General features: G+C 39.7%; 1 protein-coding gene across 1 annotated transcript in view; it reads right to left on the bottom strand.

The window, feature by feature from the left end:
* MYRIP (myosin VIIA and Rab interacting protein) overlaps positions 1-11,986 on the bottom strand; it is a 64,319-nt gene extending 52,333 nt beyond the window's left edge. The window contains 1 exon segment of the mRNA XM_010074695.1: positions 11,769-11,986. Within this exon segment, the coding sequence (XP_010072997.1) occupies positions 11,769-11,986 (218 nt within the window).
* Between the last annotated feature and the right edge of the window lie 10,136 nt (positions 11,987-22,122).

Here is a 22,122-nt window from a genome sequence, read left to right as displayed (position 1 = left end):
GCTGAAAGTAAGAGTACGTGGAAGTAATTTTGAGACAGCAAAGGGATTTTAAGAGCATGTGACAGTGAAACATTACGTTTTAATCCCCTGCTGAGAAAGAAACTTTCAATTATAGAGAATGGCAGAAAAATCTGAGAGTAAATTCTCCAAACATACCAAAAGATTTTAGTGATTTCAGGAAATGAGAAGTAAGAACAGCGTGCCCTGTTCTGTCATTACGCTGGATTATGAAAATACATGATTTTGAAATGAGATTAAATTCAAATTAATCAAGATACTTATAAAATTTTCAGAGTATCTACTTCAACCCCCCAAGTATAGTTGTTAATCCTAGGAGTAATATAAAGTATCCCTCTTGTGAAGCTCTGCTGCAATATTAATTTTCACTTCAATTATGGAAGTACAAACAGTACTGGCATAACAACATCAAGTAATATTTCACAGATGATGTTAGTGAATATTTATTTACATACACTAAACCAGGCCCACATGATCCCATTAGATATGTGCATGCTGACCCTGAAATGCATTCTGGTTGGGTTTGAGGGTGGTTTTTCCTCCCTCTGACAAGCACCACTGTGGATTTTTAAATATTCCAAATTAGCATTCCTTGTGTCCTTCTTGTAACGAGGCCAAACAGGTTGTAACTACACAGAAAAGCCATTTAGACATGGTAGCTTTTACACACAACTAAATTCTTGGCATCAAATGAAACACAGATCTTGAAAGGACTTCTTGCAGAGTCTTTGTCTAAACCACTTAAAAGGCCCTAAGGATTCTATAATCTTTCAATGTAAACTTATGAGAACAGGAGCAAGTGGAGGAAAATAACAAAAAATTGTGATAATGTTATAACAGTAGAAATCTAGGCAACCCTAACTCATGGGAGGAGCTTATTGTCTCTCAGAAAATATATTTTTTCTGTTGCAAACCCACACAGTTTAACTTAGCTATTTGCTTTTAAAAAAAAAAAAAAAGAAAAACCCAGGATGGTACAGCTCCCTGACATAGTAAAAAACAAAGCTCACTTAAATCTCGATGTCAGCTTGAACAGATTTATTTTAGACCCATGGCAACATCCCATGACACTGCAGGTTTTTTAATTATTAGGCATAAAAGCAGCAGTCTTAATAAATCCCAGCAGTAAGGGTAACAGCAGAATAATTTTCTTTCTGCAGACTCTCAGAGGCAGTAACTGCTACGTTTATTCTGAGGGCAATGTTCAGATCAGAGATGAATCTGTAGAAGCATCTGGAGACAATTATTCAGAAAGAATTAAAAGGAGAACAGACCTGTGAGATTTGCGTCAGGAAGGAGGAAGCCTTTCTTCACTGGAAACTGAACTCTGCCAGTGCTGAGGCTCTGAAGATTTGCAATAAGGGCTTTAGAACCAAAGAACATTTTCCTCCATCTAGGAAGATGATGCGCTAGGGGAAGCCAGTCACTTTAAATGAAGAGAGGAGAGGATTTTCCACTTGTCTTAAATATGTGTCAAATAGGGAAAAAAGCCAAGCGACCAATATGTTGCTGTGCTGATAGGATTAGGAAAAGTCACATCACAGAGGAGCATAAAAGCTATTTAGCACCTGCTTCCCCACCCCAACTCTCTTTAGATTTGCCAGAATCTTTGCTACCACAGGGAGAAGACATTTTTAGTTAGAGGCAAAAATTACAAAAGCATGTTAGGGCAGTTACCCTTTCCAGATTGGCTTCACAGAAACTTCCTGCTACTGAGGGAATGCTACCTAATGCAGAGCCCCAGTCAAAAGCATTCTCTTAAGAAGTTAATTTTTCCCCAGCAGATACTGGGTTTTTTTCCTTGGAAAACATAAATAACGGAATCTGGGAGGTTCAATCTATACTGTTTAAATAACCATTTCCTCAGCACATAGAGCCCATCTGCAGAATGATCCAGACCTTACAAATGAAGGGCATAATTCAGTTTGCTATGTGATGATTTTCTCTTCTAGAGGTTATAACAATGGAAGTTGTAACATGCAGGGCAAAATACTTAGAAGATATGTTGGCTCACTATATGTCTCCAATCCCTGCTAAAAAGAAAACAGGATTTGCTATGATTTAAGATATCCCATCACAACGGACCAGGTTACTTGTGAAAAATCTCATCAGAAGGGAACTTCTAGAGTTTACTGCATCAGCTGTCTGATTTCAACCAAATCAGCCAGCCTCAGACACAAATTTTAACCAGTCTGTTCATTAGGATGCATGATAATCCCAATCCATGTGATAACCTGGAGAAGTACCATTTTTAGATTTTTTTCTCTATATTATAGAAATTATTAAAACCATGAAATCTAGTATCTAAAGAGAGCTAATACGGAGGAGGTGTTTTCCTTCACTAAATGCAAGGCTTTATTTTTGTTATGTGCTTTTTTTCTGATCAAGATTGCCCATCTGCTATGTTATCAGCTAAGAGAATTTGCCAGAGAGCTCTCCTCAGATTTTACTTGACAATCATTTGGACAGAAAAGGCTCTGTCTCTCCCACAGGTGTCTCTCAGGTTCGATTGCACTGCCTTGACTGTAGAAAAAACACACTAACAGCGGTAATGATCAACTTTTAAAAGTCGACACATTTTTTTGATCTGATGGCAGAAACCCTAGCTCTGTGTCCCCACCACCCCACCATTTCCCCATGTCATAGCACACAGGGAAGCAAATTCTGATCCATCCCAATGCTTTTCTGACTGTGGACCTACCTGTGGGGTTACCCCACCCTCCAGCAAAAAGTAACTTATGCTCTTCTGCCTTGGAAAGCCCTCGTATTCCAGCCGAGAGCAGGCAGGCTGCAGAGCACACAAGGACACCCAGTAAGGCCAACAGAGAAAAATAGACTGGTGATACCCTACTTCTGATGGATGAGGCAAGACTCTGGACTGAACCTTACAGAGGATTCAGAAAGAGAAAAGCTTTCGAATGTCTCACTTAGTTTAATGAGATGGCATGTATGTGGTTCCTTATTAAGACAAAGTAAAATTATCAACCTGGAGCCTCCAAAACCCTGATTTCCCATATGGAGCCTGTCACATCCATGTTTTTTATTCAGACACTCCAGGTCTGTATGACCTCAAGTGAAAAAACCCCCAATTACACAAAGCCCACATGAACACACTTTATCAAGGTAGGGATGATTCTATGATGTCTCTCTCATAATGGAGCAAAAAAGGAAAAAGCAGGGTGACCTTCTCAACAGCAGATGGTGAGCAAGGTATGAGTAGGAAGCAGAATCCAGGTCTGCCTCCAACTTCCTCACCTGATGGATTCTGTCACCTACAGAGTAATAAAAGTTTACTCCCTTCATGTACTATAAGAAAATAACTATCTACAAGCCCTTATATATATATCTGTTATATAAGACATGGAGAGACATGAAGGAAACAACTCTTTTCCTCTATAGCAGAATCTGTGTTCATTTTCTACCTTTATATATACACTGAAGCTGTGTTTTGATTTGAAGTTCTTCTGCTCTTCATAAACCATCCAAAGACATTTGAAATGCACGGAATCAGCATCACCAATCATCCAGGAAAACTGAAGCGTCCAAATAATTTTGGAAGCCACGATGATGCCTTCATAACCTAAATGAAAAGCGTGCAAATAACAGACCACTCATGAGATTCAGCACAATTCGGAAGCCGTTGCCTGGCTTTGTCAATCAGATTGCATCCATTCACTTTCTATTTTAAAAAGTAATTTTGAGAACTAACACTTTTGAGCTGAAGTAATTCTGGGACAGCAACTTCCATTGTGGTACAAAAAGGACATAAGGCTATATACAGTGTATTTATGTGCCCATTAAAAACCAGAGCAGTACAGCTGAACGGAGAGAAGCAGAATCTTTGTGTGACGAGAATTTAAAAAGCTCACATAAAGGCCAGATCACACACTGGCAGGCACCCAGTTCAAGCAATCAGAGAGCTAAGAAGGGGTGCTGATCTCAAGTTGCATCCTGGTAGCACCCATCAGTTGTCCCCAAGATTTGGGCAGAATTTAAAGGTGGTCCTTCCCTGAGAAGCTCTATACTTAAACATAAAGGAATTGTCATCATTGGCTATTAGATTTCACCAATGAAGAACTAGGGCAAGCAGACTTTAGCACAGCTGCCTCTAGATGGAGAGGATCTGAAGGAAAGCTGGGAATTAAGGCCTGACTTTCAGAATTTCGAGGCAGTAATTTCCTCATACGACCCTCTAATATCAGTAACCAGTGCATCTGAGCAATTGCAGCTGTGGGACTGACACTGCCAAACTGGGCGCAAGCCTTCGAGAGCTGACATATAAGCTCATTTAACACAACGCTTATTATGCCTTTGACAGTCAGCAGATTTAAATAAAGCACTAAAAAGTGCCTGCAGGGCTGCAGTCCTGACTATCTCAGATCAAAGAAGATTTCTGTCCCAAAACTCATTCCTTAACTTTTTTCACATCCAGATTACTCTAGATGCCATTACTGCATTTTTTTTTTTAATCTGTTTGTGCAACAGGCATATTGTAAAGCCATAGCCTATGAGCTGGAGGTCTGGTTTTACTAGGACTAATTATATTTAGCACTGGAATATGGTAGCGTATGGCGCGTGTGAGGCAGGTGTCTGTCAAACAATTTGCAAATGATACACTGTAAGTGTTGTTCCAAGATCCTGAATGTTACCCTCCAGTGTTACTAATCCTTTATGCAGATATGAGCTGTTTAATTGCCAGTTGGGAACTACAATGACATGTTACATGACTAATTTTTCAGACTATAATCGTGCTATTCCCCCACCCTCCTCCTCCTCCTCTTCCTGTCAATCTCCTTTCACTCTATTTTGTTGCTGTTTCTCTTGGCAGAACCACCTTCTTTGGTAGCAAGTGGAAAACTTTGGAAGTGGATAACATGGTATTTAAATGCACTGCAGAGAATGGACTCAGAGAACAACACTTTAGCAGGTCTGAAAGACAACCCTTGCTACCCAAACTCTATGTAATACTGCTTCGAAAGCTGTTGTTTCCCAAGAGTATTCCATCTCCAATTATAATCTCCCTGAGGAGAAAACCAAACACTACTGCCACGCTATGTTTAGGAGTACCAGAGACACTTGCTCAGTGTGTTTGCTGTGTGAGCAGTCTAGTTACTATACTTGGAGAAATAGTTTCAGGGAGCAACATCCATACAGACACATTCTAAAATACACGAAATTCCAACAATGACTGCTGACTAAACTTCTACCATCCTTTTTACACTGCTGTTCTCTGTCGCACAAGCATTCATTCACGTTTCCACACTCCAGGCACTATTCTACAAGCTGCTACATTGACCAGCCAGGAAAAAACATCAATACAAAGCAAATTTGTCAGCAGCAAATTGAAGCCGATGCAAACCATGATGTGTTCATTACCCTATTAACCTCACATACAACCTCTGTGTGTGACAGATGATGGAAAATAATATTTCTTAATTAAATGAACAAACTCTTTCATTCACCACTAATTATCTCTTGGGACTTGATGAAAAGAGAAGGAAGGCTCTCTCGAGCTGGTGCCTGGTGCACCCCTGGTGCACCCCTCCCGTCTTCACATCAATGGACAGGAACAGAGATGGAACCTGAAGAGAACCAGTATGGCCATCTGACTCCCACAGATTGCCAAGAGACATCACTCGCCAAATTACAGCATATTACATTTCAAATCAAAACGATCAAGGCAGGCAGTATTACAGACCCAGCAGCAAAGGCAACCTCATTACCTTACAAAGATTGCTGCCCCAAAGTGAAAGCATCCAGCCAAGAAAGTAAGACCACGTGGTCTCCTTGTTTACAAGGGGATGAATAAAACCACTTCAGAAAAGTGTTAGCAACTCCCTGTTCCATCCAACAATTGAGAGCCAAAGTCAAACCGTAAAACCATACCATACTCATTCCCTGAAATACACAGCAGTTTGAAATATTTTGGGAGGCTATGGGGAGAACAAAAGACATACTTGGTATGATTGTGAAGAAAGGTTTCAACTTTAGCTCCCATGTTTCAGGCAACTGAACTGTGATCTCTCGCAGGCCGCTTTTCAGAATTTCCATGTTGGGCCTCACCATTTTCCAGTCAAAGCAAGTATGTGCTTGTAAAGAATTTCCATTTTTACTACAGCAGCTTTCTGATGAAAACATTTTATCACAGTAATTCCCAAGCACACTATAAATCCAACAGTAATCTGAAAATGAACAGGAAGCTTTCTTTTGCTATGATCAAATTGCACTTTCAAATAGTTCACAACTTTTGCAATCAAAAGTGTTCTGGTTTTAGGCAGCTTTTATTTAGGCACTATGTCAAAATTCAATCGCCATTTCTGAAGCTGTTTCTGCGAATAAAGATACAACAACCTGAAATGAATGGAGATGCAAACTCAAAGACAACTTTAGGTCACTGGCAGTTTCCCCCCGACATTAACATGATTTTATTTGTGGACACAAAAGAAATACAAGAGTTGTCTGTTAGCTCCCAAGCTAACATGAACAAGACATTTACCTGGACAGTTACAGCAAAAGATGGAGGTGTGATGTAGGATAGGAAAGTGCATGAAACTTACTTCTAGTACAGGTAACTCTGTCAGGAATTACCACTTATTTCCTGATCCACAAGTGTAGGGTCATATTTTGAAAGCCAAGGGTATGGAAGATGTTAGAAGAGTAATTAACTCTCTAGCCAGACTCCTTCAGTGCTTATCTGGAGTAAGACTTCACAACAACTTAGGTGCAGAAAAGATATACTACTACAAAAAAAGCATGAGAAAGCCATATATTTAATTCTTCACACAAATTTATAAAACTTTGACTTTAGCAGAAAGACTTAACAATTTCTTTTTCCATTTTCCTTTCCCCCCAAGCCACAGAAGTGGGATGAGTTACTGCCTGATGAAACACGTAAATGCATGACCTCATGGATTCTTAGCGAATAAGTGCTTCACTATCTATTCCATGTGAGAGGTGGGGCTGAAGAATAAGAACATAGAGGGACTTATTTCTTGATGTGGTTAAGCTTTTTAAAAATGACAAATTAAATTCTTACTTTAACTTCTTTGGTACCACAGGAACCCTTCAAGAGGGTACCATTCCTGATTGCAAAAAGCATTGGCTAGAAAAAAGACACAGTTGTTATTGCCTTTACACAGCTAGTGGCTGCAAATCTGGAGGGTTTACAATATTATTCCCACAAAAGAACTGCGAACCAGAGCATTTATAATGCTTCTAAGTGTACCCACGCATAACTGGGCAGCTGTTCACAGCTAACAGGATAAACCTTTAGAAAGAAAAAGCACTGAGAAGGCACAGAGGGTCTTTGATCCATAGGCAGTGGGATAAAAATGATACGATTTTGGCAAAAAAAATCTTAATTACTTATGGACTGCGGAAATAGTCTTTATATACAGCTTATAACAACAAAGAGAAGCATACACTACAGGTATAAATAGTCTCCTCTCCTTGGGAGGAGTGTATGGGAGCTAAATCTATGTGGTGCTTAGGTGGGAGATTTCTGTACTTCTCCAAAGCTCAACGGTTGCACAAATACAGCAGGAGAAAACCGGAAGACTCAGCAAATGCTGAAACAAATATATCAAGCCAATTAGCAATCTTTCATAACTGAAAATTAAAAGATGTTCAATGGTATGTCTACGTGAAAGTGCATGCTGCTCCGTTTAAAGGCTACCTTAGTAGCACAATAAGACTTAACAAGGGAAATGTGATCTTAAAAATAATTCAGCATAGCTGCCATGTAACAGAGACCAGAAAAAGAAATTCTAATGCAATGATGTACAAAGATACTCTGACTTGACCCCAAAATTGAACATCTGATCTAGATGAGAAGTTGTGAAAAAACCCTGCATAGACAAGATTTTTATATTTAAAATAAAAGCCAGTAGATTTAGTTTTATAATTTCACTTTTTTTCCAAGGGGACTTTCACGGGTACTAATTCAATGTTGTTTAAAATAAAAAAAGTTTAACAGCTTTTAACATGTTCCAAGGCCATCTAATTAGATATTGCTATTTCTTGTTCTCCCTTGTTTGACCACCATGAACCCTACATCTTCCCTGACCGCCACCAACCCAACGTAGGGCCTGTAATGGCCCACAGCCCCCCAAGTCTGCTCCTGCAACAGTTGTCAGTGACAGGGTACAGAGTATGGGAAGTCCCAGTTACAGAACCGACACAAGAGAAATTCTTCCCTAAACTCCAGTTGATACTTGAGATTTCCTTCCTCAGCTACTGCAAGGGGTGATGTTCCCACTTGCCATTTACGTGCTCACACTTGAAGAATCCTGGGGGTTTTTTATTAGCTTCTCATTTGCCACCTCCACCGAAAGTCCCTCAGCTTTTGCAAAACTGGAAAGCTATATAAATCCAATCTATCATCTGTATGCTGCTTATTATATAGAAAAACTGTGTTACATCCTTTCATATTCCTCTCCTCCCAGTTCAGCAGCCTCAGGATTTTTGCACGCTATTTACATAATATTTATTCCTACTAGGGAAAATGTGGGATAACATCTCTTACTATGATTTGCTGCAGGTAGGTGGGGCCAAACACAGGCAAGCATTTACATATTAACATTGAAAATAAAGCCGCGATATTCTGTCCTCATTCATTCCCTACAAGAATCCAAGCACTTACTTTCCTGTGCTACTGCAACACATAAAGCAAAGGTTTTAACCATGCTGACTGCAGCAAAACTTCTGTAAGAACAGCACATTAATAATACTTAGCACTTTACAGCTATAGCATTTAACTTTTCAACCACTGACCTCCAAGAGCTCAGCATCATTAAACCTATTCTGCACATGGGGAAACCTGAGAAACAGAAGCTTTCCCAAGGTCACTTGACAATCAGGTGAACAGCTCAAACTGGAATCCAGAGCTCCTGAAACATGGATTAGCCCTTCAGGCACTCAGCCACATGCTCACTTCCGAGGCTACTTAAAGCTAGAAGAGCTGGCCTAATTAGCACTTGTATTTAGCCACTTCAATAGACCTCTCTTTCCTGCTCTCCTCATCAATTCAATTTTTAGACACTTTTCTTAAAGTTGAGTGCAGCACTGCAGTCTGCTGTGTGTTATGCAAGTACGGCTTTCCTCTCTCTAGCGGAATTTAAATTCTTCAGAGTGCATGCTTCTGAAATAATTAAGACAGATCAGGGTAGCAAACAACCCAGAAGAGATCAACCTGCCAAAGCAACCAGTTTACACATTTCTCTCTCCTCCTCCAGCAAGGGAACAACTGAATAAACCAAAGACCGTTCCTGGCTCTTGTGCAAAATCCAAGCTACTGCCCTTGCTCGTCACAGGTACTGTAAGCAAAATGATATGGTGTTTGTGATTCACTGTGATGCTAAAGCATGGTAAGGAGAAGGAAATCAAGAGACAGGATTCAAAACAGAGAAACAGTGGTGGGAGGAGGAGGAAGAAAATTGGAATAGAGCAGCAGGCATTTTTGGAAGGAATTCCATTAACTTCTACACATACATACAGCTGAGGAAAATAATTTTCACTTCTTTTTACTTCAAATTAAACAATCCCTTAAGTACAATATGAATGGGATCATTTAGAGGACTTTTTAAAAAAGCAGAACAAGACCCATATGGGCCCAGTGAAGACAACGTGCCCATGGAAGAGCTAAAACTATCTTTTCAGCTATGCCACACAGCAAGTCAATGCTCCTATCCAATTCTATCTCAGAAGGAAAAACACATTTCCTGGCATTTACATGACAAAGTCACAGCTTCCAAATCCCGTAGAAGCTCTCTGCAATGTCAGCAAGGACCTCAAGACAGCAGAAGTACACAACTCTCACAAAAGTAGACACAAAGCTCCAGTCTGCGGCTGAGGCAGACTACCTAAAAGATATTTCAGCTTCCTTTTACCAGATGGCTTAGCCTGCCTGAAAGTAGAACAAGATTGTTAAGTAGCATAATATCTTCATTAGCCTTCCACAACTAAGTCCTGAAACCAACTGTTTTGTTACAGCTGAGTGCATCAACAAACAAATCTAAGGTTCAGTGATTAACTAGGAGTACTTCTTTTGTCCCCACCAAACCAAAGCACCTCAGCCCCTGCCTCCCTGACAGGGATTTGTGAGTCTCACCAATCAATAAACCAGATCATGACATGATTAGCAGCCGTGTTAGTTAATTTATTCACTGAAAAATAACTCAAGCTGTGTCTCAGGTCTCACAAATAAAGAAAATGTTTATAACTGAGTTACAGGTGGGTGACTCCTGAGGGCTGCACGGGATGGTGCGAAAAGCACTGACTTCAAGGGTCAGAAATAGCATTTTCAGAATACAGCTATAGATTTTTCTTCTGAAATTAAATTCTTCTGAGATTTTTTTTTGTGTAGTCAGCAAAAACTATTTTAAGTGCAGTTCATCAGCATCCACAATGCTGTTCTGCTGCCCGTATGACTGAACTCATGAGAAATGGGAGAAAGAGATGTAATATGAAACAGTCCAGTAACTAAAGTAGAAACAAGTTCTCTGTGTTGCTGGAAAAGATACTCCTGCCATTCTTCTGCCTCCTCAATGGGGGAAAGGTGGGGTATGTAGGTTTGCCAAGGGAAAAGGCAGAAAGGAGCAGGTTCCCCAAAGAACACAACCTGCTTTGCGTTCAAAGGCTGGAATTTGGAAACACTGCATTTTTTTTGGGATTCCTGTGATTTTAAGGCCCTGTGTCAAAGGGCACACACTTCACTCACAGATCCTATGTGAAAGCTTAAATTTCCAGTGGGTGTTGATGGGAAACAGGTGGGAGCAATGAGTGTTTGGTGAGCACAGGAGTATCAGACAGCATTGGAAAGGGACCCAGCTCTTGTCTCCATCCTGTGTTCTCCCCTAATGGGGAAGGTAAAGAATAAATAGCCATCTTTGTCACATTTGCTCAGCTGTTTTAGTCACCGATGTTCAAAATTAATTCTGAGGAATCAGGCTATCTCATTCACCCTTCTTGTCTGAGTAAAAAAGGCCTTGGTGAGTGCTAGACCACCACAGCTAAGGCTGGTTTTGGAACCTGTCCGGCAACACAGAGAAGAAGGACTATCACATCACCTGCCAGGGAACAGCTCCTTTGCTGCTGTTCTGTATTTGCTTGGATTTGCTTTGCTTTCCTGGTGCTATCTTTAATTGTGTTGGCTATGTTAGCCTCAAAAGTGTGAGATGGTAAATCCCCGATACCCTCTGCAAATAGAAGCCTGGCAGTGTTTTCCTAACAGATGTGAAGAATTATAACAGGTTGCAGTGCTATTTTCTCTGATTATTTGCCAAAGTAAGCCTGAAGCATCCCCAGCAATAAACTGGCATTGAGAAAGGCATTCCAAGAACACAGTCACAGCTGGATGATCTAGTCAATTATATTCTTCCTTCCACTCCCCAGCCATCACAGGATTTGCTGCAAAACGATTAACTGCCTTACCACCATCTCCGCTCAGGTTCCATCAGTAACCCAAGCATTTCAGGAGATTCCATCCCTGCTCAAGCTAAGTCCAGTTACTGCTTGCTGATTCATCAGTCCAGCTAAGCAAAGCCTGGAAAATGCAACAGGTAGCCAAACACTCTCGGAACAAATTAACCTCTGTGAAAACCAGGCATGTCACACCTCAGGGACAAATCAACCCCTACGTAAACAGGTACTTCATGTCCTATGCTACCAGCGTTAACTACTGACAAATCCATGGAAAAGCTGAGGTCAGGTCACAGCTGCTTTACACAGGTTGTTGAACAATAGGCTTTTACCTTGCTTGCTGACAGACGCTGCAAATCCAAGCCTTCTCCTTCTTCTGGTACGAACTGCAGCTCTTGCAGATGTTGTACTTGCAGTCTTGGCACTGTCGCTTGCTGTTGATGAGAAATGTGAAAGGGGAACAGCAGCGGATACAGCAGTGCTCGTTGAACTTCTCCTGCTTGGAAAGGATGCTGCACTTGTTACCCTCTTCATCCAACTTCTGCTTCATTTCACTGGAATGAAAAGAACAAAAATATAAACAAAATTTCTATGGGAAATTCTCTTTGCCTTTCTCCTCTTTCCACATCTTCATGTTACATTCTTGAAATAACTTTTGCAAGTGTGAAATAAATGTCAGAAATGTATATTCTAAATACAGAATTGGGAAGCAAACTCTATATTCCCTGGAGTCACCTGTGGCCAACCCATTTAAGCTCTTCAAGTCCCAAGCCAGGGCAAACAACCTCCCTTCATTCATCTCCCGTGAGACAACCCTCCGGAGAGCCAACTCACTGCTCTAGGTACTCCAACTGGGCAAAGCCATAGTGTTACCTGAGAATTCAGGGCTGTTTTCAGAACACTTTACAAATCAAAAATCAGCCTATGAAAGCCAAAAGGTTTGCTCCACAATAACCAAAAGTCCTGCTGATCAACCGTTTTGAAAACAAAAGTGTTAAGTTTGCTTTGTTCTGACCCATGGGGTCATATTATTCACAATAGCTCCCATTTGTCAAGGAAGGTTAATCACATACTCCATTTCAGAGAGGCTTGGGTGTTTTACTAGTTTGGACCAATACTGAGCCAATTCTTTGTGAAAGTGTTTGCAGACTCCTTAAAGTTTTCTGTATTTGAGCAGGAGAGCTCATTCTTAAAAAAATAAAAATTGTGTGTGTGGTATTCAGTAATTTCCTACTCCCATTTCACAGTCCTGATATTTTACAAATTAGGCAACATATTCCATGATATGAGTAATAAAAAACATCCAGAAAGAAACAGTTGTGTAAGTAGACAAGTCTGCAAACTCATCACACAGCTTCTGGCACGTACAACCAGCATATATATTAAGAGAAAAAAAAAACAGGATTCATTAAAAACATGTTAAATAACAGCTTACAGAAGTGTGCACGTACATTCTTTCCATTACTCAGAATTAGTGGTGGCTGCCTTACTATCTGCAATTGCTGAGAAGAACCACTTATAAGACTAGAGGAACACAAAAGTGTGAACAAAATGTAAAGGTACCACAACAAAGTTGCAGGAAGGCAAGAGTCACGACATGTTGACTTAAATTATTGCTTAAATTATCTTGCTACAGGAAAAAAAGAATACATTTATTGCATACTTAGTCAGGAACTTGAGCAAGGTCATCTATAAGCACCATTATGAGCCAAGCCTGGCATGTTAGAAAGACTCACATTACTGGGTTACACATCTTCTTATGAGCCATTTCTGCCTCAAGTTAATAATTCAAAATCAAACTGACCTATTTTATGAAAGTCTGACAGGTCAATTCTAAACTTCCAGTCTAAAAGGCAATTAGGCAGTGATCTACAGCATATAATTTCTGAACTTGCACATACATCATACTTAACCATATCCCAGATACACACCTTTTATAAATTTAAAACTGCAAAACAATGTATGTTTCTGCTGTTTGTCCTCTGTGCAAAAGTTTGGCTATCCTACACCAGCCGTTCAAACCCAAGTAAATAATCTTTCTTCATGATTTCTGTCCAGATGGCAAAGCTTCCTTGTTTTTCCCCATTTTTTACAGAATGTTAAAGCTGAAAAAGATAAGAGACTATCATGTAAGAGAGGCAGCAGACGCTGGCCTCCCCGTAAGACGAGAGCAGCTAGTGAGTCAAAGTCAGGAGCAGCAGTGAAAGAAGAGATTTTTGTCCTCATGCAGCTCTGTTACCTCCCAGAATTAGTAACTCTGACATTTGTTAGTAGCAGCCTTCACACTCAACGCTGGCACGCTCAATGGCATTTTGAACCCTCATTAGGGCTCTTATGCATGATAGCAAGATAAACCACAGAGGCAAAACCACAATAATGCTCACACAATATAAAAACGGGCAGTTTCCTTCACAACAGAGCTAATAAAGCAGGATACCTAGAAAAAGCCGAGCACACACTGACGCCTTTTCATCAATACAGGCATTAATTACATCTCTCTCCTCTGTCTGGCCGCCAACATTCATTACAGCAGTAGAACCTTAATATCATTAAGGCACCTGCCTCACTGTTAAATAGGACTAAAATTGGCCCATGGATTCACAAAGTCAATAGGATAGAGTTGGACAAGCTGGCAGAGAGAGAGTATGACAGAAAAAGTCTAATTTCCCCAGGAAACCAAGCAGAACAGAAAAGAAAGGAATGCACATCAACGTGACGGCTGTAACAAATTAAGGCCCTCGCACAATACCTGCCAAAAGCTATCCCAGTTTCTCTCAGGAGTCAGTGATGGCAGGGATGCACCAGATTTGTGTATGGGCTTTTGACAATGTTTTTTGAAACAGCATTAGAGTATCATACACCTGCTTGATATGTTTGAAGACATATCCTGGATTGCCATACTTAAAATTTACCTTTATAAAGCACTAACAATAGGATCCTAATTTACAATGTTCTTTAAACTGCCTCTGCTGTACATAGCTGAGAGGTTTCTTCAGAATATTTTCAAAAGTCTTCAATTACTTCAACTTCTTCAAAATCCTTAATGATAAAATATTTATTTACAACAGAGTAGAAATCCCAGGATTTATTATTTAATCAGAAGAACATAAAGGGAAGTTTGTAGAAGATCAAAGAAATACAGATGCAGTAAGAAAAGCAGTAAGCTACATAAATTGGATAAACACTTTAAAATATGCATTCTATGCCTGCTACATTTGTGTGTATCCAATCCTAACAACTAAAATCCGAATGAAACCCCTGAGAGCATGCAAGTATTTTATCTAAGTAAGTCTTGTATCAGTCCAGTAGAGCAAAAGTGACTCAGATTTTGACTTCATGGTTTACCCTACTAAAAAAAAACAAAAAACAAAAAACCAAAAACAAAACAAAAAACCAAAACCAAACCACAAACCAAAAACATGTCATCTAAACGTAATTAGGGCCCCAACCCTCACATCTAAGATTGATGGGGACTTTGCCCCTCACTCAAATAAGAGCATTTCTAAGATGTCTCTGGCATCCTGGTGTGTACTATTCTATCAAGCCATTGAAAGTGTATCTTTCAGGGCAATTCTGTAATTCAGAAGCTAAAGCTATGTAAGTTCCCTTCAAGACAGTTGAAAATATTACCCTCCAGCACAGGGGGAAATCTTTCTCCAGCTTGGACATGTGTCCATATTACCACACACTATTTAAGGTTGAACACTTTACTCAGTGTTCACTCTTCACACAGCACCAACATTTTCCTTGATGAACTGCCTTGCAGTGTCTTTGACTTTCCATTGCCCTGCATGTTTGCAGGTCATCAGCTAACGGTAGAGATGCTGTAACCCCACTAAAAGAAACAACCTCCAGTCCCAAAAATGAGCCCTACCATTAATTATAACAGCACAAAAGCAAGCATCCAAATGAAGTTCCATTCTTTGTTTCAGCAACAGGTCCAAATCACAGCAAAGCATCATCTCTGTCTTTAGAACCACATATTTGGCTAAATAATCTTTTACTCCCCTATCACTTTGCATTACAAATCTGTAAGAGCTTTAGCTGTTATTTCTGTTATTTCTCTATATTATGGCTACCTGCTATTACTCCTCTTCCCTCTGTTTCCCCTTCCTGTTTTTCTACATTCTGCTAATGCAGCAATCCATCCCATAATGGATGCAAGCACTGACTGCACACACAACTGTTCTTATGTGGGGAAGTCATGGCAACTGATGCATCTCTGAGAGCATCAGTATCGCTTTGGAGGTGCGTACCCGCTTTACTTCATCTTACATTAGGCCAAACTACGCAACAACGATTCACAGTTCATTTCACATTTCCAGTTGTTGCTAATAGAAAAGGAACCATGAAAGTGTCATTACAGTATTGCCCTCTGGAAATAAATTTCACCATTGCAAAATGCTCATTCACTCCAATATTGCTCAACACATACTGCCTCTGCTAGTTTTCACCCATATGCATGTTAAACCTGATTTCTAACAACTATCCCACATTGCACACCAATAAGTAGCAGCAAAATTCTAGCTTTCTTTTTTTTTTTTTTAGAACAGAAATTAATCTTGGACTCCCCAAAATTGTTAATCTTTTTTTATTTCCAATTATATTTTCCAGCAAAATTCTCAACCTGAGTTAATTAGAAATCATCTGCCTCCCCTAAGTCTTTCCACCAGTCTTCTGAGTATCAGTGCATCGCTTTTTATTGACTCTAGAGCACCTGGTATTGTTAACTGCCTGCCAGAGACCAAAGAATTCATCATCATATTGCAAAGGTGTCAGATCCCCTAGCATAAACATTTATTTTATACAAAAAATATAAATCAATATGCCTCTGCGATAAAGCATACCTCTTCCATGCCAGCCCAAACTCATTCTTCCAAAGCAGGTGACCTATAGACTAGCTATACATTGTTCTCTTGCTGCTTTTCACATATATTAAGCTTGAGAGACTTTTAAACTTCTTAAAACTGATTTTTTTCTAACTTAAATTTTTATCTGTTGTTTAAACAGATCACTAAAAATATCTCTACAGATTCTTCATTCAGCCTTCACTTACAAACCCAATCTCAGGATTGAATTTCACCCATCATACTCTTTTGAAATGCACATAATCAAACCCTGCCATCAGCATTATAAGAGTTTGCCAGGGCTGCATCCTGGGCTGTCTGTAACAGGCGTTGTAGCTTACACATACCTTCATTTCCCTCATTCTGATCAGGGTACCTGCCCTGCCTATTCTTTGCATTGCTTCCTTTTTTTTTTTTCTTCTCTTTTTTTTTTTTTTTTTTTCCCTTATATTTCAGTTGAGTGACTAACAGTTGTGAAGTGATAGACTTCAGCCTTGGAAAGCAAACTCCATGATGGACTATGGTACATGTAACGCTTCAGTTGTAGCTCTGACCAGATGGGCAGGAGTTACTGGAACAAAGAAGATTTATTTAGAATTTCCCTCCCTGCTCCTGTCTGTAGAAATAGCCTTATTCTTCAAAGAGTGGAAGCCACTACTGTATTCAGGAGTTGTAACATGGAATTTTGTTTCTTCCCTGTTCAAAAATCCTGTTAAATCTGAACCTCAGTATTATTTGGAAAATGAATTCCCTAGCCTAACCATGCAAAAATAATTGGATTTATTTAGTGTAAATTCGATGATGGTACATTTAGTACTAAAAGGAACTGCAAGAGCACTTAATTGTATATCACATAATATCTTCTGTGCTTTCATTGTATCCTCTCTTCTTTCTTCTGTAAGGCAAACCCTTTCACTCTCACGTTTCTTTTAACACGAAAGCTGCTAATGAAAACTCTCATCATTTGCTATTAGCTCCTTTTCTGATCAGAAGCAATGACTATTTTAGGCAAGAAGGCACCTTCAGTTTGCACAGTGGGATTACAAAACCATGAGTGTTATCCTCAACTGTAATTCTTGCAGCCTCCAGTACTTGCACGGGTACAGTTTTTGCTTAGGCATCTTCCTACCCAACTATTTCCCATGAGTGTTCAAACTCAGCAGAGAACACTCAGGTAGGTTCCTCTATCCGGGTGGTGCTGCCCAGCATTTGTCAAAGGGGCAAAAAGAACAAAAGGAAAAAAAAGGGGGGGTGGGGGGGGTAAAAAAATCCCAATTCAGTCAGAGCTTGAAATAAAACCTTTATGTACATCCTTGCAGACACCTTTGACTTCACCTAATCTGAGTACTTCTGTTGCTTCTGAACGTCTTGCCATTCATTTCCAAGTCATCGTTTAATCGGCTAAGAGAAGTCTTTTAATATGAAATCCCACATGCTTCTAGACAAAGCTGAAAATTCACCATTTGTTCCTACTCCTTAATTCCAGATGCAGTTTCTGATCTATAACAACCTTTATTTCTAGCCTCCTGATAACATAATGACATCTTCTTCATCTTTTTTTATGGGACTTTTTTCAGAAGCTTTTGGGAATCAAAATAAATTAATCCTACGGAGTTAGGCAGAGCAAATAGCAAAATGAGTCTAGACCAGCAACTTATTCTGGCACCCGGAGTTTGATATAAACTATAAATGTTATGCTTACTGTTTCCTAACCATTTTAACAAACACTATTGGATTTACTGAAATCTGAACACAATTCTGCATTTCATTAATAATACCATCCTCCAGAGCACTGATTTTGTTCTTTCTTCATTTGTTAAATGGAGATGACATTTATGCAACTCCTTTGTAAGACATCATCACACCTAGAAGTGGAAAGTGCTATGAAATACACATTTTGACAACCAAAAAACCCAGTTAACACCAACAGCATCCTTTTGCCAGCTGAATTCATACTAATGGGATAGTTTACACCTCCAAAGCATCATTTCAGCTTTTTGCATATTTAGCGAACACGACTGAATTGGTTTGGTTCTAGCCATGTTTTCCAAAGCTTCTCCATAAAGCAGCTCAATTTGTTTTCCTCCTAAAATTATGAACTACCTAAGCTGTAGCCAAATGTTTTCCTCAGATTTTCAAAATCAAAGGGGATATGCCTGTAGGAAATTCTGCCTATTTGAAAATAATCGCATTCTAATAAAATGCCAGCAGTATTTCAGAAATAAGTAATCTGCTATCGCTGACTTACAGAAGGGCAACATCACCTACGCAGGAGCTTTCAAATGATTGGAATAAAATATGGCCCTCTATTCATGGAACATCCTGAAGTCTTCCAGAGCTGATGATAAGATGAATAATAGCAATAATGAGTGATGCACTGCTATTTTTTTTCATTACTGAGTAATTCACTTTAGAAGTCATTAGGCAATTTCAGATTGAGATGCTGAGCTGCTGCTGCTATTTTTTTTTAAAGCTTCAGATTCCTGCCTTCAGCCTGTAGTTATGCAATACGGTAAAAGCAGATCCCTCTGGTTTCCAAGAATAGTTTTACTGAGTATACAATTAACTAAGCAAAAACCCAGGAGTTCTGCAAATGATGTACTGCTGTTTATTGTTTATTATTTCTCCTGTAAACCTGATTATTTCACCAATAAACCTTATTAACTAAGGACCTGCGCAACACCAAGAAAATAAAGACTGCAAGTAATACTTTGCTTCTGCCCTTGATTATGTACCGTAACGTTCTGCTACATTACCCAGTGCAGAAAATTAAATTATATCCTTACTTTATGAATATTTTCACCTGCCAGCACTGGAAAGAAGGCTGTTACATGAAAGAAGTTCATTTATATCAAAGGTTATCATTAAGCGCAGATTGGCAAAAGATACTGCAATTACTATTTTATTGGCTTTCATTAGCAAAAGAAAACTGCAAGAATATATATTACTACTAAGCATTCTATTACTTAATTCAGTAATATTTACTCTGCTTTTTGAGCTTGCAAGCAGGCAACATAAATGTTTAAGTGAATTGTCGAAGTATTCAATATAAATCCAGTTACAATACCAGGTTCCATTAAGCCAACCTGTTACATTTTGGACAGATTTACTGTAATGCTATAGGACACTTCACCACCAGAAGGGATTGAGAAAACTCTCCTAGAAAGCCAGAAGCCTTTGCAACTGATGCTAGTTTTCAGAAGAAACTCGGCCCACCCTCCATACCAGGATTATCTCCTTGCATCTACCTGATCTTTATTCAGACAGAGAACTAAAAAGCAAGGTTCAAATACAATCAAATACGAGCAGGTCAATCCTCCCTGAGCCTAAGCTCCTCCATCTCATGTCAATCAAACTGAGCCCCTGGATGCCAAGGAACACGTGGCAAGATAGCCTAAAGCTGGTTTTGTTGTTATTCGGATCTCTGTTTATTCCGTGCAGTAAATATGAACTTCCATCACTTTCACAAAACGGAGGTACTGAGAAGGATTGTGGGTTCTGCATCTTTCTCAAAAGGACTCCATTTTAAAGTTCATTTATAATGATAAAGCACACAGAAAAGGTACATTAACACAACATTTCCCACTGTGACAGAACCAATATCAAACTCTTCTATGATAACTAAATGAATCATATTAGAAATAGAGACATTTTAATTGCAAATGCCTGTGTAATCTTATAAAAAGATGTCAGAAAAGCAGAAGAGTCGCATGCGGCACAGCAGGACAGAACTGCCCCATTTGATCAGTATGGAAAATTTTTATGCCAGAATAAAGACTGCACAGACAAAGCAGCATCCAAGAAGCTGCAGTATTTTTTACAAAACCAGCTTACTCACATTTTCCTTCTAATCTGACAGATCTTTAAGGACTTAGCATCTTGTAGTGCCATGTCCTAGCATCCCTATCAGTGCAAATGAAAACTGTTTCTTAACCACATTTTTGAATTTTTCATTTTTAAAGGAGCCCGTTTCAAGTGTCTAATAAACAGCTCCACCTACTGTCCCAGAAGCAAGGAAAGCACTTCCCAACTCGGCATTTCCAGGCTGTGGCGAGTACAACAGATCTCTTACAGCCCCCTTCCATCCTGCCCCTTTGTCATGAAGGGCTATGGCTGAAAAACCTCAATATCAAAGCAAAAAGAAGAAAAGAATCAGTGATAGGATATCCACTCTGAAGTTCTTCAGATCTCCTGTAGGCAGCTGAAGGCCCATCTCAGCCAGAAAAAGCATAAGAAACCCACCAAGACACAGACCCTCCTGCTCAGCTCCTGACGCAGAGCCCCTGAAGAGGAGCAGAAGACGGTCCCCAGCAGGTCCTGGTTTCTTGATGTCTTGCAGAAATAGCTGCCTCTAACTGCCAGCATCTGTCTCCCAGGGAGAAAAAACACATCTGACTGAAAAACACTAAAGCACTACAGAGGCCAAATCAAAGCTCGACACAATCTGTTGTGGATTTTTCTGAATTCTGAACATGCAAGATTCTTCAGTGCAGGAGGGAGTGTATCCAGAAACAGACGAGACAGACAGCTTGAGCTTGGATCTTCTGCGTGACATGAGGAGCAACCCCTCCCAAACCAAGGGGCAAAATTCACTCGGTGAGTTCCTACACTCTCACAGTGGCTCAGCTGTTTTCATGCATTGGTCAGACGTCTACTCACAGCAGCTCTTCTGAGTGAAACTCTCCTTATAAAGAAATCAATTACAAATGGAGAAGGAAGGATAGTACTCCCTTTCCTTCTAAGTATCAGAAAAATACTAAAATACTGCAGTGGGTCTTTTAAAATGTTTTAATATGTGATAGTGGATAGTTTAAACACCAGAACAATTCTGAATGTTCAGAAAAGTCTGTGCTGTGCTATAGTGGAGATATTCAGCAGGTATGCACTGCTGAAAGCTTGTGTAAGCCGCCAGTTGACAATAACCAACATTAGCTCTTGGCCTGGACTAGGTGGACTAACTGCCTGGGAAAGGCCAGTCCACAGATTACTAACAGTCTCCATGACAAATGATCACTGATATCATGGTTATAACATATCGTGATACAACCAGGATTTACATCTTACCAGTGTGTTTCAGAATACAGTGAAACACTGCTCATACTTTACCGGTTACAGAAACGATCAGGACATGGTTCTGTTTCTCACAGAGGTCAGATGAGAAAACATTGCCGTTAATTTGGTACTGGATACCTTCAAACATCAGCTGGCTAATTCTCAACATCAATACATTTCATTACCTGAAGCCTTGGCTGCAATTACCTGCAACCTTGATTGCTGCAGATGCATTAAGAATGAAAAGATAATGTGAAATAAAAGAGACTAAATTAAATGTTTCCTTAAGTGTTCATAGATCTTTGTATTTCATTAAACTAAAACTCTAAGCTTTTGTGGCTGACAGCCAAAAGGTATGTAGTTACAGCCAAAATTTGGTACTGTTTTTTTCCCAAGTAGTATGGCCATACAGTATCTGGGCACCTTGTCTTCACCTATTTTTTTTTTTTTTTATGAAAAGATTGATTTTACTCAAAATCCAAAGCATGGAACTTCAAACAACTTTTTAATACTAATTCTCTCCGTTATCTTCAGTGTCTACCTCCTGTGTTTTGTGCTACTAAAGAACAGGTGACTAAAAAGTGTTTGGAGCAACAGAAGCAAAGATGAAGGCAGCTGAGATGTCTATCTTGGTACTTTCACATGACACACAGGGACAGGGAAAATGCTGCGCTTTGGGGATGTGCGTGTCAGGTGGCCAGTCACCCTAGGTTAGACATGAAGAGTTATGGTAAATTGGGCAAGGAAGTGTCTACATGAGCTCATGTAGTTCATCGTCCCCCCAAGA

The sequence above is a fragment of the Pterocles gutturalis genome, unplaced genomic scaffold, assembly GCF_000699245.1.
Source record: "Pterocles gutturalis isolate BGI_N339 unplaced genomic scaffold, ASM69924v1 scaffold32581, whole genome shotgun sequence".
Classification (NCBI taxonomy): domain Eukaryota; kingdom Metazoa; phylum Chordata; class Aves; order Pterocliformes; family Pteroclidae; genus Pterocles; species Pterocles gutturalis.
Note: the sequence above shows the minus strand (reverse complement) of the source record. Positions and strands in the feature narration are given on the sequence as shown.